This window comes from Acanthopagrus latus, chromosome 17 (genome assembly GCF_904848185.1).
Source record: "Acanthopagrus latus isolate v.2019 chromosome 17, fAcaLat1.1, whole genome shotgun sequence".
Lineage (NCBI taxonomy): Eukaryota > Metazoa > Chordata > Actinopteri > Spariformes > Sparidae > Acanthopagrus > Acanthopagrus latus.
The window spans coordinates 15955410-15973989 of NC_051055.1; the positions used below are offsets into that span (position 1 = coordinate 15955410).

The 18580-nt window shown below is 42.5% G+C and overlaps 1 protein-coding gene across 6 annotated transcripts in view; it reads right to left on the reverse strand.

Annotated features, from left to right (window-relative positions):
- Positions 1-11346: 11346 nt before the first annotated feature.
- hdac9b (histone deacetylase 9b) overlaps positions 11347-18580 on the reverse strand; it is a 38829-nt gene continuing 31595 nt past the window's right edge. For all 6 annotated transcript variants that reach the window (XM_037075670.1, XM_037075668.1, XM_037075667.1 and 3 more), the window contains 5 exons: positions 18368-18483; positions 16760-16882; positions 16042-16219; positions 15732-15946; positions 11347-13185 (listed from right to left, as the gene is read on the reverse strand). In XM_037075670.1, the coding sequence (XP_036931565.1) occupies positions 12850-13185; positions 15732-15946; positions 16042-16219; positions 16760-16882; positions 18368-18483 (968 nt within the window). In that variant the 3' untranslated portion in view covers positions 11347-12849. The remainder of the gene's footprint in view (positions 13186-15731; positions 15947-16041; positions 16220-16759; positions 16883-18367; positions 18484-18580) is intronic.

Here is an 18580-nt window from a genome sequence, read left to right on the forward strand (position 1 = left end):
TTGATTTCGAAACTTCCCCGTTATGTTGGGATATGACGAACCCCCAATTTCCATCCAGACGATTTATGATTATGAAGTGGAGCTGCCTCACAGGATACCAGAACTTTATGGAAAGCAGGCCTCCTTCATTCTCCCCGCGTCCTCTCATCTCCGTCCAAGTGCAGCACCAGAGGACTGGAGCTGCCATGGCTCCCCAGGCTGTCTGGGTATTGTTGACTGACACCTGACTTTGTCTATTAGTGTGAAAAACTGCAGTTGCAACACACTACCTGTGCGAAAATGGCGCCGAGGGGGAAGAGTGTTTTGGCAGTAATCGCACAGAGAGCTGGATGTTTCAGGATCAAAAATTAGTTTCTGTATTTCTGAGGGATGAAAGTGACTTTCCGCATATAGCAGCCAATCAAATAGGGCGTAACTTAAACCTGTGGGTTCCACACAATATAGAACCAATAGCCCTGCTTTCCTGTTTTCATCAAACTCTTCCAAGACTCCACACATCGACGGCAATCCTTCATCTACAACTCGTCACAAAGTAAATGAGCTTTCTAACTTTTTTCACCACTTCGCAGAGAAAACAGACAGCAGTGACGCGTTACTACCCATTCTCTCGTGCCAGAAGGAGTCTCGCAGGCAATCTGCTATCAATTTCTTCAAATCCAAGGAATCACACTCTGCGCCGCAGCCAAGATGTAAGTGATAACAAGGGACAAAGTTCTTTTGAAGACATGATGTTGAGATTCCTCTCCGGAGAGACAGACCTGCTGTCTTTCATGTATAGATGGAGTAATTTAAAAACAATAATAGCTATGTTCTCCTTTTCTCTCAGGTATATAACAATACATGTTTTATTTATGGAGCTGTCAGAGATGTGTTCAGAAGACGAAGAGCTGCACAATCAAACGTCTTAAGCTGTCACAAAGAGTTATGTGTGCGTATAAACAGACAGCACATTCTGACTTCTTCGTATGTGGCTGAGAGCATAAATCCACATGAGAACTCTCATGAGGAGGTTGTGATTTTATTTACACAGTGCTGCATGTCTTTGTGGACGCTATAGAAGAAGTGACTGAAACGTGGATGTAAAAATGTGAGAGATGACTGTTGGAAATCTGGAAACAAAGAGAAAACAGCCCGTCTGAATCTGCCCACGGTACCAGCACCTCTAAATAGATTCAACAGATTGTGTATTGATGTGTTGTGATGTGGTGTATTAATTAGTCAGTTTTAGAGGTGCTGGTAGGTGGATTTTGTTGTTGGACAAAGCCAAGTTAGCCCTTTTTTCCCCTGTTTCCAGTCATTGTGCTAAGCTAACGGGCTGCTGGCGGTAGCTTTATATTTACGATACAAACATGAGAGTTGTGTTGTCATCTAACTCTCAGCAAGAACACAGATACAGTCGTCGTTGGAAAACACATATGCTCACAATTTTGAGGTACTTTACTGGAGTGTTTCCATTCTCTATAACTTTAACACGTCTATCTGCTACAGTTCTGAGGCAAATAATGTATCTTTAACTCTACTACATTTATTTGACAACTTTACAATTTAAATGATGGCATATCAAATACTACAGATAAGTTACTGTACCAGAGGGAGCAATGCATCCCCTTATGTGATCCCTCCTACGTAATCTCATGGGTAAGCAGACGTAAAAAGAAATAATGATAAAAAATTGAGATTTTCATGGTTTAACAACTTGCTGTAATAACGCGTTGCAGTGAGTAAGTCTGGATGAGTGAGGAGTCGGGTCAACGTTTTCTATTCTCCATCGACATCTGGACGCGAGATTTTAGGTTTCTGTCAACAGTAGCATGCAAGCTAACTTTAGCCTCATGGGCTAGAACATTTACCCTTGCTTGGCAGCACTGTTTCTTGCCCAGGGATGCCTCTCTCATTGGCTGTTGTGGTGAAATGCAATCATCCAGATTTCAGATTGTAAATATCAAACATGTGGTACATAGTCTCGTCTGTGGGCAGTTCAGAAGGCTTAAGATTGGACCCTGTAAACCCTGCACATTACCAGATAATCTGTGCGGAACATCATGTTTTTGAACAAGTGCTGCTCAAGTTCACCAAAATGACGAACATGTCCCTTAAGCCCAGTCACTGAAAATGAAAATCCATTGCATTATACCAACCCACACATGTAAACACTTGAGTAATATTTGAGGTTTATTTGCACTCACTAATAAAGTGGCCTGGGAGGAAATTCCCTCTAAAGAATGCGGGCTGTCCAACTTCGTGTCCAGAAGCCAGCGCTCAGACCAGGAATGAGAGAAAGTGGAGGCCACCTGTTTCCCACTCACTTCTGCTACACTCTTGGCATAATGCAGGCCTGTTCATGGCAGATTAACACCAGGCCATATGAGGTGGCAGTGCCAGCTGAACTTGAAAACACGAGGGGAAGTGCCATTAACTGCCAGCGCACCACAATTTGCGGCATCCCATGCATTTAAATCACATGATCCCCTCGTATAGATGGCGATTTCCCACTTTGTCAAAGGAAAATGCTCTGTCACGACTCTTAGCGCCAGCGTGGGCACACATTCCCGTCTGGTCCGGTAACACATTCTTACATTACATTAGTGGTGCGTTATGTTCAGTCAACAACATGCCTACTCTGTGCTGTTCTGTTCAAACTGTGATGTAGCACAGTGGGTCTGTCACAGTCTGGCCTCCACCCAAACCAGTCACACAACATGAAATTGTGTAGTTCATTCCTCATTATGAGTTATGTGAATTATACAGTGACTCTCCAGGGTGCATCAATACAGGACCGACTGCTAAAGACTCCTCAGAGCTCATGTATGGTGCAGGAACGTTGACTTCAGTATAATTTAAAAACATGTCTGCCTTAATTTGATCCACAATTAATTCCACACACACTCACATTTACAGGCTTTAAATGTTAAATGGTTAAAAGGTTACTTACTATTAAAGCTGAACAAATTTTACAATCTCAACACAAGGTCCAACTTACTTGCTGTCTCCTGAGCTTCGAACAGCATCTCGTGGCTCTCTGGGTTTAGTTGCTATCACTAATGAAGGTCATGAAATATGGTTGAAATCTGAAGAAAATATAAGTACGTTGGATCTTGAGTTGAGGATCTTTTAAGTGAACCTCTTGTTTTCAAGGTCAGGAATGAACCTTCATGCTCTGATGTTCATTCCCCTGAATATTAAAGGGTTAGTTAAGATTTTATAAAGTGCAGTTGTATAAGGTACTTTTCCATTGTCGTTGTACAATGGAGGGTGGTCGGCATTTCCCCAGTTTGGCATAAGTAACAGTATAGGAAGCTCAGCAGTGTACTTTTTCTTTTAAGCCACCTAAACAATAGCCCAGCTAAAAACGGTAATGTCAGTGGATTACCTTGTCCTCAGACAGCCCTTTCCAACAGGAAATTGATGTTGTTAGATCCATCAGTGATCTCTTCAAAGTCACCAGACTCCTTTAAAAAAATCAGTCATTTACCCTTGGTGAATCAAAACCAAAAAATCCAAATTCTTTGAGAGACCAATGGCCCACAACACTCCAAAGGAACTAAGCCAATGGAGGTAGCGGACCAAAAGTAAAATGACTGTTTTTGTTGAAGGAGTCTAGTGGTTTCCTGTCAAATCTGCCTCAGTTTGTTAGTGGGCTGTCAAGCTTTTGATATTTAAAGGTGCACTATATAGTTTTTGGGAAGACATTTTAATCAGAAGAGAAAGATCTCATTAGATTGATTTTTTTATGCCATAGCAATCTAAATAAACAACCTCTTTTTGTTTTTTTGACGGAATAAACTGAATAAACAAACTGACCTTGATGGACAACACAATTTCATACCGTTTTACTTTTTTTGTCTTTGGCGGACCCTGCCACCTTTCTAGTTTCAAACTGTTTTCTGGGGACCCAATTTTCTGAGAACAACTTGTTAATGGAAAAAATATACATATATTTCTCCGTTTGTATTATCATCTCAGTTTTGTGAACCACTCAATTTGTGAACCATAAGCCCACACTTGAACATAGTAGTTGAACATAATCATGATTTTTAATAACGTCGAAGAGATGTAAAATAAACTAGCTTTAACAAATTGTTCAGATAAAGTGTCTGTTGTTACTTCAGACTATGACATTTTACATATGGCAGTACATTTATATGAGACAGTCCACAGGCACAGTGTCTGCAGTGCATCTGACTGATGACGTAATTTGGAAATTGCACAGATGAGCAAACATGGCGGCAGCGACATTAATGGAGCTTGGATCGCTGCTTTTCCCTCTGTCTCCAACCTGCAGCTCTGCTGCACCAACACGTGCCTCATGTATCCACACACAGATGATTCCCTCAGAGATTAGCCGGTGATATAGTGTGTAGCGTGAACTCCCTCGCACGCAGATGCCTCGGGGACCTCTTCAGGGGCCCTCAATTTATTCTCTCAATATATAGCGATAATGAGAGAGCCCTTAAACCCTCCTTGAAAAGTATTTTCCCCTGGAGTGATGCCCCCCCCCCCCCCCGGCTGCATTCCTCATACCTCACTATCTTGAGTTTTAAATCTCCTGGAATATCGTACAATATCAAAATGAACCACAGCATAAGAGTTTTGGCATGCCTTCAATAATTTAGGCAAATGTATATTTGTTGGATTATGATTTATTTGAAATAGTTATGTAGAGGTTAGATTTTGATCTAAATCTGTGTGTTTTTGCAAGAACAATTTTTCTTTGAAGGGTGAGGTTATTATGTGGTGTTTCGCTCAGACTCAGGCATGATCATGTCCCTTGTTAATACATAGGATTTTTCCATGCCATATAGATCATGAGACTAACCCCAGTGGTGCACGGTCACAAGCCACAAATGGCAAAAAAGTTTAGAAGAACTGAGCTGGAACTCAAAATGGTCTCCTGGCATGGGCTCGGAGAAGAAATCACAAGTCTTACGAGCCCTCGGGGTGTCATTTCGCCTGGCGGTGCATTCAGGCAACACTTACAAACACGTCCTGTCCAACTAGCTGGAGAGCAGCAGACCTGTTTTATGGGCTCTGGACTGGACGGTGTGAGGGAGGTAGGCACGTAAAAGTGCCCGGTCACAGGAATCAAAGGGAGGAGACGGCATCCCAGGGATGCCAGAGCCCCACTGATGGGATTCTCACGGATAGGAGAGGCCAAGTTTGCCAGTCCCCATCTCCTCTGTGGAGAGGCCACCTCCCTGGGCCACTGTGGTTCCTCAGTATCACCTATCAGCCAGGTCAATCAGTGGCTGAGATAAAGCAGTTCCTCAGGCCGGATGGTCTTTGAACACAACAGGGGGAGAGCTCCCCCAGGTCTCTTATCTCATTAAACTTGAAAAGGTATATTAATCCTTGAAAGGCTAAGATAACAGTATGGATGACACCAGTCAGGGAGACTGACTGCAATATAAACACTATCTTTGTGAAGTCATCAATGTTTCATCTCAGGAGACAAGGAAAGACATGGAACTCATCAGGTTTTTTTTTTTATCAGGTTGTTTCAAGTGAAGAAACTGCAAGTGTTGTTGGACCAAACAACATGTATTCTATTTATTGATCAACTGTTAACAAACACCAGGTTTTCACATAAAATTCTCAGAATAAGCTGCTGTGATTATGCTTTTGTGATACTTTTACAATGCATGACAGGTAATTATTTGGGATAGTACAGTAAGCTGCTGTGAATTTAAATCCAAGCGGATCCAAAATTGCACGTGACAAGGAAATACTGTAATTCGAGAACAGCACCATACAGTAATATTATAGTTTTACAGCATGGTAAACATGTTGACATGTTAAAAAGCTAAATGCTGTCTAACATGCCAACAGGTTAATAACAGGCCTACAAATCATTCAACAAGGCACACGTGCTTCTAACAAGCTAACTGGCCTACACGTGGTTCAACAAGGCACACATGCTAACAGCAACAACATATTTCATCTCATGTTGCTAACATACCTCCAACAGACTAACAGGCCTTCAAGTGGTTCGACAAGGAACACAGGCTAAAAGATAGCAGGCCTACAAGTTTTCCAACAAGGCATACGTGCTAATAACAACAAACACATGTTAACAGGCTAACATGCTAGCATACTTACAACGGACTAACAGGCCAACAAGTGGTTCAACAAGGCATACATGCTAACATGCTAATAGGTTAACATGGAAACATAGGCTACATTGCTGTAATATTACAGTGAATTTACAGTAAATGTGTGTTTTATTATATCTGCAAATGCTCATTATATAATCATAATGTAACTGTACATCAGATTGTGTCTTTACTGTGGGTCACTGTGGAAGCACAATCCATTGCTGTGGTTTTTCATTACTGCTGTAAAATAATTATACCTCTGTAAATCTACTGCAGTCACTAGCCAGTCAAATCACAGTAATAATGTGTACAGTGTATTACATTTTTTAAAATGCTGACTGAATAAACAATGTTTTGTTTCGAAATCCAGTTTTACATATATCAATCTCTTAAAGTAACTGATTTAATGTCAAACGACAGGCGCACAGGCCATCAAAGGGAGAAATCTTGGCCCCACAGACATCACATGCTGCAGAGAATCCAACAGAAACGAGATGACCGCACACACGTCTGACATCAGTCCCTTCCCCCCCCTCCTTTCGTTTTTTGAGGTGAACTTTTTTCACACCAGCACACAAAACGGTCTCCTCCGTTTGCTGCCAGCGCTGCACTGTCCTGCACCTCGAGCATGGTTAAGAGCACATGGAAAGAAAAACACCACGTTGTTCCACCAGATGCCAGATTCATACAAATCTTGACATGCACACAAGAAAGCTGGAAAATGTCCTTTAAGCGCTGTTTTAGTGCTCTGTCATCTTCAACTTTGGTGGGCAGAGTTAAAAAAAATAGTAGCGGGATCATTTTTACAAATGAGTGCCTCGTTTAACTTATAAGGCAAACGTATTTGTGTGCATTATGTGGAATTGTAACTGTAAGAAGAATTATGAAAAACCAAACTCATTTTTACCAGCAAAAGTCACACACTTATGGTATTTAGCTCCCTCAACATCAACACACATTCTGACTGAGATGATACAAGGCCAGGTGTGCACGCTGCCTGACTCAATGTGTACATAAATCTATCTATATGGATCACTATCTTATGCATTTCAAATATTCCAATTATGCATTCTGTGAACTTTTGCACGTTCTCTGGTGCATTCCCTGCACACATATTTATACACATGTTTGTTCGTATTATATTGTCAATGATCTGTTTTCTTTTCTGCTTCTAGACTTGCAGTGTCTGCTTTTTGTCTTTCATTCTATTTTCTGCTTAGTATGTTAGGGTTATGCGCAACAGCACCATGGCAAATTCCTCGTGTGTGGAAATTTACAACAAAGAAGAAGAAGAGGAAGAAGAAGAAGAGACTTAACATTCTACTGTACTTTACTGACCATGCACGCCTCCTCTGTGCCTGCTTACTTGTGCCTGCAGGACTCCCTCTCAGGATCCTGATCTGTGAGTTGAGTCCAGAGCAACGAGCTGAAGAGAACGCAGGTGCAGGTCCTCCAGCTGAGCCGTGTCATCAACAAAGGTGTGCATGATTAACTCACCAAGGGCATGTTTTTAATGGCACGTACTAACCCGGGAGTGTCATGAGCTGACATCTATCGATTCGAGACCCCAGAAAAAGCCAAATTTACAGCTGTTCGGTGTCCACCGGGAAACTTTTGCTGTGCTCGATCAGAAGGATCACTCACTTCAGCAGATTAACTCCATTACCATGCGTGGTTTCATCTGCAGGTCTGCTGGGGGAGCTCATCCTGCAGTTCTTTCTGTGATAACTCGGCACTTCTGTTACAAACTCTGCACATGTGAATACTAGTCTGGGGAAGATTAAGCCGTTGTTAGGGCGCCTAACTAAGTTAGCCTCACATCATTACCTACACATTTACTCTGCACGTGTAGTAGAATCACCTTAACGAGTAAACATTTGAGTGTGCCTCCAAGAAAGAAAAAGCACTAACTTCAGGGGACAGGTTGGATCGCTGCTTCCTCTACCTGTGCTCCTCCACAGTCTCTAGTCTGCTCACTCCTTCATCTGTTAGAGAGTCACATGGGAACCATTTTCAATGCCTTTAGGTGTGTGTTTCCATTTGCACCTGTGTAGCAAGTCCATGAGTGTCTCTCTGAGTAAACGCAACCTGCAACAGCCCATCACCAAAATTCACACAACTTAGGTGTGTCCTGTCTAACTTTTGACAGCGTGACACACACCTTGAGCATGCGGTAATACTGGTGATTCTCCAAAGTGATTTGCCTTTTCAGGATGCATGGTGTTTCAGGGGGTTAATTCCAGATCTTGCACTGCTGGGGATAGATATGCTAACACTTGCATCTTGCATCTGAGAGCTGATTCAGTTTGTTTATGTATGTTGTGTCTGTCCCTATCAGATAATCCACAACCAGATAAATCAGTAAGTCTATGTCACTAAATTCATGGTAATTTGAAAAAGAAATGAAACACCTGTTTGCTGAGGAAGGATGCACTTTAAATAGATTCTTGGGTAGATCTGAATTATACTGAAATCTATACTTCTTCTAGACTTAGATCTGAATTAGTCTAGACGTATACTGACCTCCACTGGAAGCAGGTGATTGATCCAGCTCTTGATTATGTTTACATTGGTGATCAGCTGAATAGCAGCAGTGTTGTGTGATTATCACGTGAGCTGTATTTGCACCGAGGAGCTCTGGTGTGTTAATGTGGATAATTAATAACCAGAGAGTTTTTTTTCTTTTGTAATCTCCTCAAGCATGTCAATGATCCCATCAGTCCGATCACAATGAACAGACCACAATGTATCACCTCTGACCATCACTGTCCGTTCAGGCTAATGTGGTCTCTGTACAAACTGTACGGCGACCGTGGATCAGACGTAACCTCCTTCATCAGCTCCAAACACTATAGAGCCTCTGAATAACCATCTTTATAGCCCACAAGGCATTGTATGAATTTATGTAATAACCTGCAATAAGAAGGGGTCAGGATGTTCTCTCAGAAAATACAGAAAAGTACTATAATAGTGCATAATAGCTGCCCGAGGAAAATGGCTATGAGAACAGAACATTTGGTTATTTCCCTGAAACGTTCTATATGGAGTTTTTAACAAGTTCTGAAACAGTCGCAATATAATACAGAGATCTCTGCATGACCTACATAAACAAACATGATCATCAGCGGAAGACTGGCTATTTCTTTTCTAGGTTAGTTATTCTTAATTCCTGTCACCTTATTGGATTCACTGCGAGATCACAACAAAACAAGCAAACTTTAGCTCTCTCCCAAAAATCACTGTCACTGAGCAGCTGAATCTGGCTCACAAAGGCATACTGTATGAACAGCACAAGGACAAAGCTGACTCTGTTTTGCAATCATCACAATACAGTTTTTTAATCTCAAATAGCAGCAAAAAGAGGCATCGACTCGTCACCATATTCAGCCTGCAAACAGCTGTGTTTAAAAAAGAAAAAGCATGTCGAGTCCTTCTTTCACGCGCTTCCAAAACAAATGCAGACGCTAGCAAGATCAAGATCTCTACCACGGGAGGCAGTGGTGCTCAAACCGCTCGTGACCACAGGGGCCACCAGAATCAACACCGAAGAAAAGTTCCTTGTAGCTGCTTTAAATCTCTGTTATTCAACTCTTGGCCCTGCTCCTTTTCAATCAATGGATAGCAGTGGTTGGTTCTAGTTCATTACAATAGTGGCAGTTATGTACAACAATCCGAAGGGAGACTAAAATCCTGATTGAATTTTAAACATTTCGGCTTATTTCATTAGCTTGGAGCTACTTATTTACATTCTGAAGTATGAAAACAATCATCAACAGAACACTGACATGAGACACAAGTATATTCCGTTGACAAGCACTGACATACCTGAAAAGGAGCAGGAAGGAGTATACACTTATTTAATCTTACCCATTCTCTGCAACTCAGTAATTAATCATAATCAGTTTACTTCCATTCCTGAACCTGTCAAGCTCCGGGTGCATTTTATTCTGGCTGCACCTCAAAACATCACCTCGTGGTCTGGCAGGCACCAATGTGTTTTCTTGTTGACCCTCATGCATCAGCAATAAAATCATCTGAGATGAGGCCTTGAGATTTAAGACTCTGAAAAGGCATCATTACCATCATCTGTCACACAGTCTGGCATGTTTGTGCACACTGCATCTAAATGCTGAGCTTTTATAGCGCTGCAGGTGATAAAAGTTCAGGCCTCACTTAGAGTCTAATCCAGTTAGAGGTAATAGGTAGGCTTATGTCGTCCCTACTTCCTTGCACCTTTAAAAATGCTTGTTTGCTTTTACAACTGGCTCTGTGGGCAGCTGGGGAGGGGCAGCGCAGATGGATTCGGGCTTCGTTATTTTTTCTGCCTTTGTAACAGCTCATTTAAAATCACAAGGGCCTGAAGCCCAAGACAGATGGAATCTACTTAAGAAAGAGTCAGTGTCTAATTTAACTCAAATACTTCCTAATGTGGAGTAACTCTACACCTTTGTGAAAATACTTCAGCAGCTCTCATGAAAGATTCATTAAAAAATGTATGGTTTTATATAAAACACAATCCATCTAAGGTCTTATTTTAACCATTATGTACAACGAGAGGCAAGTGATGTTTAATAAACTTGGCTGTGTTTGTCACGATGTTCTCAGAGCAGTGTTTGCAGAGGGAATACGACTGAATTTTTCCAGTCTCATCATTGCGTGTATAGCGTATCGGGCCAGTCCCACGAACTAAGCTTGCTGTGAAATTGCTTAAGCTTGGTTTGAAAGGACCTGCAAAAGTAATATATCACCCTCTCGCAGCTCACCTTATCTTGACTGCTTTAATACTGCCACAAGAAGCCTTGCTCGCTCACATCAAAGAAATGTTTTGAAAGCTTCTTAAGCTCCCTTTAAAGGGCTACAAAGATCCCCTGAAAATAAAGAGCCGGGTTATAGGACCCAGTGTGGGAAAAGCAGGCTGGGCTAATGATTTAGGCCGTCCATTTTGAGCTAATGATGTCAAAATTAGGAAGGATGTAATCTGTGCATGGAAATATAAAACTAGGACTTAACAGTAGTTTCTTTCTTTCGATATGAATAATGTGCGAGATGCAAAAACATCAGAGGTAAATGAACTTTATTTTAAAAAAGAAAGGTTTATCACACAAGGCAAAAAAGAGAAGAAATGCAAACTTCTATGAACAGACCACAGGACCTCCAAAGCCCCGCCTCCACCCCCCGAACCCCCAACCCCCCGCTGGCAGCAAAGGGGTTCTCGTTACAACCAAATCAAAGGAGCAAGACAACAAGACTCACATTGTTCTGATTGTGTTTACTTGCACTAAAAACATGAGACAATCTGAATGTACAGTATAAGACAGACAGTTTTGATTTTCACATGAATCCAAACACAGAACCTCATACTATTTTTTTTTGTTTTGTTTTGTTTTTTCTTTACATTTAGTTGACGGTACAAATGAAACAGGAAGGATTACGGCTATGCAATACATTTGAGTGATCACTTTAAGACAGACTATACATGTCGCAATGGGCACTTTCAGGGGAAAACAGGCTCGAGAAGAAAAAAAAAGAAGAAGAAGCAAGGTCCTATCCAGGTTTTTTTTTTTTTGAAGTAACATCAAACCTGCGTGTTGAGGTAAGCATGCCACTAGGGAATACGAAGGAAGCGAATCCCTTTAAAAGGGACTCCCTTAACCATATCCCCACTCACTTTGTAATTCGCCTTGACAGTAAATCAATTCTCAAGCTTGGCCCCTTGGACTCCTCCAACCCTAGGTTCTCCTCGCTCAACATTCCTGCACACATGAATCACTCAGAGTCCTGGCTTCTAGAAGGCATTTCCTGCCCGGCCCTCTCTCTCTTTCTCTCTGTCTGACTCCTCTGCTGAAAGCTGGGCAGGAACCCGCCGAGCTTTGATTTGGACCCAGAGGGAGAGAGGGAGGAGAGCTCGGCTTAACACAGGGCCCTGGCTCTGGGACTGCTCCGAGAGCGAGAGAGAGGGAGACATGGAGACTCGGGGTGTGTTGGGAGATGCCTGCACACCCAAGCAAGGATTTAGTGCTTTATCCTTCAAATTGCAATATGAGCAGCGAACCATATTCCAATGGCAATATCACTCCTCGTCTGCCCTCAGGGAGCGTCCTCTGTTAGGATTTAAGCATACATTCTCTATAAGACAGATGTTCATTATTATTTCAGTTCGGAGACCACTTAACATCATCACAGATTTGTGAGAACAGTGGAGCGTGTAGTGTTTTAAATTCTTGAACTCACTGTGAGGACTTTTTGACACTTCTCATAGCTGAAGTGGACAGAAGAGCAGTCAAATGTTTCATGGCAAAAAATGTACACTATGGGGAACACAAGTTGGCTCTCCGAGGCTGTACACCTGTTCGATCTTCCCTCTAGAAATCATCTTTGATGCTAAATCCACAGTTTATGTACAGACAGCTTTTTGTCAGTTGAGCGGACTCGAGACGACCAAAGCAGCTCTTGAAAAGAATGGTCTAAATCGTCCTCGTATTATATACACAAAAGTGAAACGTACATATTTTACAGAGATCACTACACAAAGATCACAAACAGAGAGTCTTAGAGTGTGGGACGAGCGCAGGCTGCAGCTGAAGGAAAAGGGGGTCGTATGTCGCGACAGGGAGAGCTGGCCTACTGTGCAATGGCTGCCGTGTGTGTGTGTGTGTGTGTGTCTGCGTGTGTGTGTGTAAACTGCGGGGGTGTGGATGCTGTAGAGACTTGTTTATCTGCGAATGTTGCAAGTGTGTGATCTCATCGTCCACCTCTCTCATATCATGGCTCTTATCACCAGTCTTCCTTTGACCTGGTGAAGATAGGTGCTCTGCTCTGACTCTAAGCTCTGATTGGTCAGGGCCTCATCCTCGCTATCAGCCGGCTCCTCTTTGACCTTGATGACCCCGTAGTGAGCGTCTGGGAGCTCGGTGCTCGAGCCACTGCTGCTGCTACTGCTCAGCGTGTGCTTCCGGATGACTCCTCCAGGGGGCAGCCTGTCCTCCTGCATGCTCTCCATCTGCTCTCTGTGCTGCTGCTCCTCCTGCTCTTCCTCCGACTCCTGCAGGTGTGCGTTGGGCTGACGTAACTGCTCAATGGACTTGGACAACAGCTGCAAAACACATTGGCTCCACATTAATGATCACATCCTCTTTAACAGTTAAACTTCTCTCAGAGCAAAGCAAAAAGAACGTCCATTTGAGGTTTGTGCGACATAAACAACAATGAGCATGCACATACATCCAAAGAGCAGCAGGGGGATTTGTTTTACTTTATTAACTGTACAGTCTTATTCTGCCTATTGATGGTAATTTAATAAAAACGTTTTTAAAAAGAAATCAATCAAATCAAACTCTTAACAGTCTCTGTGTAACATAAACTCTATAAATAACCCACAAATGTTTCATATCCATTCAAACTTAGCTTTTATTGGTCAGTTTTCAGGCTGTCCCATTCATAAATTATAAATTGAGAACTCAAAATTGGAGGGAAACTGGCAGGCTTTATTGTGCAATGGACAATTGAGGCTACACAAACACATTTATTCTGAGCATTTTCACATTAATTATCCAGCCCGACACTTTAGTTTGCAAGATAAAGTGAGAATAAAAAAAATGTAAGACTTGGTAAACAAACTTGCATTCATATTTTGCTGGATGTTCATGTATTAAATGCTATTTTGTACTGACAACTGCTAACAACTATCTGCTTCTACACATAACAAAACTACTGTAACATTCCTAATGTGACAAAGACTGAAACTGGCAAGTAGCTTTGGTACGCTTCATTTTAGGAGGTTTAGGAGTGGAAGCAGATTAGCCATTGTTAAAACCTTTTTACTTCATAAAATTCAATAGCGGTTGGTGCTCCAGGTAAGTAGATTAGCGTCGCTCACTCGCTGTATTTTTATAAGACACAGTTCAGAAAGTCTCGCCTCTGGTAAATCAAATGTCTTCTCTTGTAAATTGTGTCTACGTTGTGCAAGCAGTGGCACCAAGATTACAACATGTAGTGTGCATGTTACTGAATAGGATTCCTAAATGTGTTATCAAGAGAGTATATGACACAAAGAGCAGTCTAATGGCACCAATTTATGGGCATTTCATACTGCATTATAACCCTTGTCAATGTATACATGGATTTTTACCAAATCTATGTATATTTCTTCACAAAGTATTAAGCAAAAGAATCTAAGCATGAAAATGCTGTACATTTGCAATCATGGAAACAGGTGAAAAAAAAAGCTGCAACAAAGATTTTAAGAGGGTAAGAGCTGGAAAAAAAAGTTGAATATTTAACAGAAACAGAGACCTGTGAGATCCAGCCTGACCTGAGCTTTGTGCAGAGGGATGTCTGAGTGTCACGCAGCTTTGCTAAATCAGACCAACTAAACTCTAATTGTGCCATGATTTGATTACTCTGCCACAAGAGGGCTCCAAGAGCAGGATTGAGATGCGCCTCCCGGCTGGTAGCCGACACCATTACTGTCTGCAGAATGCAGGCCTTATATAAATACCCCTTCAGCTATAAGAATTAGCCTCCTTAGCTTGGCATTAGTAAACACTGTTCATACCTCCTCTGAAAATCCCTAATCTCTTGTAAATTTCCATTAGCTCCCCCTACTGTTGCAGGCGCTGAAGGACATTTTAAAAACAACCGTAGACAAGCCCCTGCTAGGAAATTAATTAGGGCAATGTTTCGGAGATCCCTCCCAATAAACACTGAGGGCTCATCCCTGATTAACGGCCATTTATAACCTCCACTTAAAGAGGCTTTACTTGTGATCTCATTGGCCTGAGTGATCAGAGTAGCGCCTGTTCACGTGTTAAAAGACAAGATGTCGCAGTTATTCCAAAGTTCTCCTCAAATTAAATGAACCTCATAGAGCACTTCCAATAAAATGATCCATAATTACAGCTGATATTAAAAACTCATTTCAGCAGCTGTCTGTGTTGATTTAAGAGGAATTCAAACAGGAACTGCTAAAACTGGACGTCCGTACTGTACAACTCAAGAAGTGCCTGTGGTGCTTTGTACCTTTTATTACTTCTAGGTAAGAGTTGGTCTATGGTTCCCATGGCTCTTTCAGGGCCCAGCATTGGGACACATCAGTATGTGAGCTCACACAATGCTGCCTTTCACAGTGTCTGCCACCTCACACACGTCCCTCACCAGAATAATTACACTCTGTGTATAGTGGGGTCACCTCGGCCAGCTAACAGAAACACAAATATTGCCACAGAGGAACAAAATGTATTCTGGGCACTTTTTCCTTCATTTGAACTTAGCTGAATTGAATTTCACAGAGTTAGCATGTGAACAGCACTGATGCCTTAAGCTATGATAACAGAATTAGTGCAGGGGAAGCATTTCTTCCCCATTTGAAGTCAGGCAGAAGTTCTTTGCTTCGCAGGAATAACACCAGGATTCCAGGGAGGAACAGACAACAGCCCGGGTCTGTAAACCCGAGCTACCACAGATGCTTTTACAAAAGGCTAAAAATAGATCAGCATTTGTGCACTTAAAACGATTAAATCAGACTCCCTGCAGTCAAATAAGACCTCACGAGACCTAAGAAGGAATATAGAATGCTGCAAGAAGCAATATGAAAGTCAAAATCCTCCCCTGTGATTTGAATATTGATGCATAATACAATACCTTATTTATATGGACCTGCTGCTGGTACTGTTTCTGTTTCTCCAGGAAGTGCTGGTGTTGCTGCTGGATGACAAGTTGGGCCAGTGTGTTCTGAGGCAGCGGTGCGGACTGGGTCCTGTTTAAGGGTCGGTGTTTTGGTAGTTTAGGCCGAGTGCTGGAGGGCCGATCCTTCATGGCCAGAGGGGACTGAGGGTGTGATGACATGCAGCCTTGGCCTTGACGAAAAGAAAAATCAAAAGGTGAGGTTTTCCCTTAAGTCATATTGTAATTTACTTTAAAATGTAATTTATAAGGTAGCATGTAGTCTTACCAGTGGAGAGCATCTTCTGCTGCCTCATCTGCTCCTTCTGGAGGAGGTGCTGGAGGAGGGCCTGGTGACTGGGGCTCACTTTAGACTCAAGCCCTGTCTGAAGGGGCACAGGGCCCAGCAGGTGCCCAGGCAGCCCATACTTGATTTCTGTCGTTCTGTCCTTTAACCCCATTGCGGCCTGAGATAAGAAACAAAGAGGATAAAGTAATGTTTATCCTTTAATTTGGACTACACATGCTGTGCCCTTAGATAGTAGTCATTCATACTAATTTGTAGTTGTATGCTTTAACAAGCCAAATTCAATAATATCAACTGTTTTTTGTGAATAAAAATAGTTCTTGTCCTGTAGTTACAAATCAGATGTTGACATCAGAGAACATCAATGGTCCTCTGTGGAATGTGCCAGAGAGCTAAAAGCTAAAAGATGATGCATCACATGTTGTGTTATCAGGAGTTGTACTTGAGTGGACTTGGCCTTTTTTAAAAAGCTGTGATAAATGAGGTAATAGGGGAAGATAAGGGCATGCCTGACACAGGACACTGCAGAACAATATTTATCTAAGGGTGATAAAATCATTTGGGGCCGCAGGTCAGTGACCTGTGGCCAAACAGAGAACCCAGACAGCCACTGAGAGCAGGTTTTCAAATTCATAGACTTAGTAGAAAACTTCATGTGAAACACTCAGGTTATCTAAGAATCTGAAAAAAATGTACTCACAGTAATGGGTGAGGATGCAGTTGAAAGCCCGAAGGAGATGTTGGGTAGGGAAGGAGATGTGTATAAGCTCAACATCGACACAGAGTCCTCAGGTCGGAATAACCTCGGCTGTGAAGGCCATCTCTACATCAAACACAAAGGGCAGAGCAAAGACAGACGGATTTAGGAGCAGGGGACAGATTTAAAAATCCCACTATGCACAGTTTCAAAAGGCAACATGTGCAGTGGAATAAACGTTAACGCACTATGACGAACAACAGCCCTCCTTGCTGAACGGAAAGGTGTGAGATTTAATGATAGATGATATAAAGGACTGGCGGGCAGCAGAACTTTCCTGTAGCATCATAGAATGGCACCAGTGAGGACGATTCATTATTATAAAATACTAAAAACCTCTAAATCTACAGCTCCACCTTCATTTTTTCAGCCTTTAATCGGCCTGCTGCCTATTCTTATTCCCCCGTCCCCACCCTCAGGCTACTCTCTCAGAGAACATCAGCACTGGGGCATACTTCCTGTACCCAGCAGAGCAGCGGACCAGCATGTGGTTTTGGAACAGCCATGTTTATCCTTCCAACCCCTACCAGTACTCAGTGACCTGTATGTGGATATCCGGCCCATATTTGACCCGAGGGACCTGTTCCCTCTGAAAAAGGATACCTAATGTAACGGTGCACAAACACGCCTTGCTATTGCAACAGGCATGAGGTCCACAGGCACCCCCAGAGTCCACCAGCGACTTTCATGAGAGCCTCAGCTTGGGCCGATACAATAGCAATCCTGTGTGTTTATGTTGTTAGCATGTGGATGTCTTTGGCTACCAGTGCCTGGGATATCAATTAAACTCCACAGTTCGTCTGTCTCCCTGAGTCACAACCTTTAGGCCGCTGTCAGGGCGTCTCTCCCCGCTCTGTGTCGCTGGAGGTCCCTGGGAGAGTAAACAGCGACGGTTAAGGAAAACACAGCTGTTCTGTTAAGATTGTTCTGAGATGTGTCATATCTGCCACCCTCTATAATGTTCAGCTTTGTGAGCTCGGTCCAAGGGGAGCTCGGGTCAGTAACTCAGCCATGAATCTATTGGGAAACGCCTCAGAACAACTTAGAACGGGCATGCCGCCAGGCCAGTGACAGAAATACAATGACAAGCCAACAGCAACCTTACAGCCAAACCAGGGAAGTTTTCTTTTTTTTTTTTTGCAAGACATAAAACTGATTGTACAGCACATCTGGAAGAAAAATGTTGGACAGAAATATTTTTACTGTTTTTGCAATGTTTCTCTTCAGTATTTTAACACTGAAAGAGTCCATGTATTTTCCTGACTAATGTGTAGTCTTTACGCAAGCAAACTTGGGGTAATCAGACATGTGGGTCAAGCTGTGCCGCTTTAATGTCGGTGTGGGGAGCCATTTTCACCAGAGTGTAACAGACAGAGAACAACTGGCTGTTTTTATAGCTGCAAGCAGAACGGCAGACAGGCATTTAGCACCCTGATGTAAAATTATAGTTGTAATATTCAAATGATTTTGATGCACAACAGCAACAGCAGTGGGACTTCTGCTTCATTTTTTTGGCAAATCAATAGCAGTGCTGATGATTTATAAACATACCTCAGTTTTTGTGGTGGTAGGCAGGGAGGAGGGTCCATTTTCAGCCCCCAAGGCACTGGAGGCCCCTATGGGAGAACTGGGGCCGGAGCCAGGGGCACTGTTAGTGGGCGTAGAATCTACGGAACATCAAGGAGTTAGAAACCGTATGCATGCTCACACTCTGCACACACACAGGCTTGGCATAACAGCTGCAGCCTCACAACAGTTTAATGT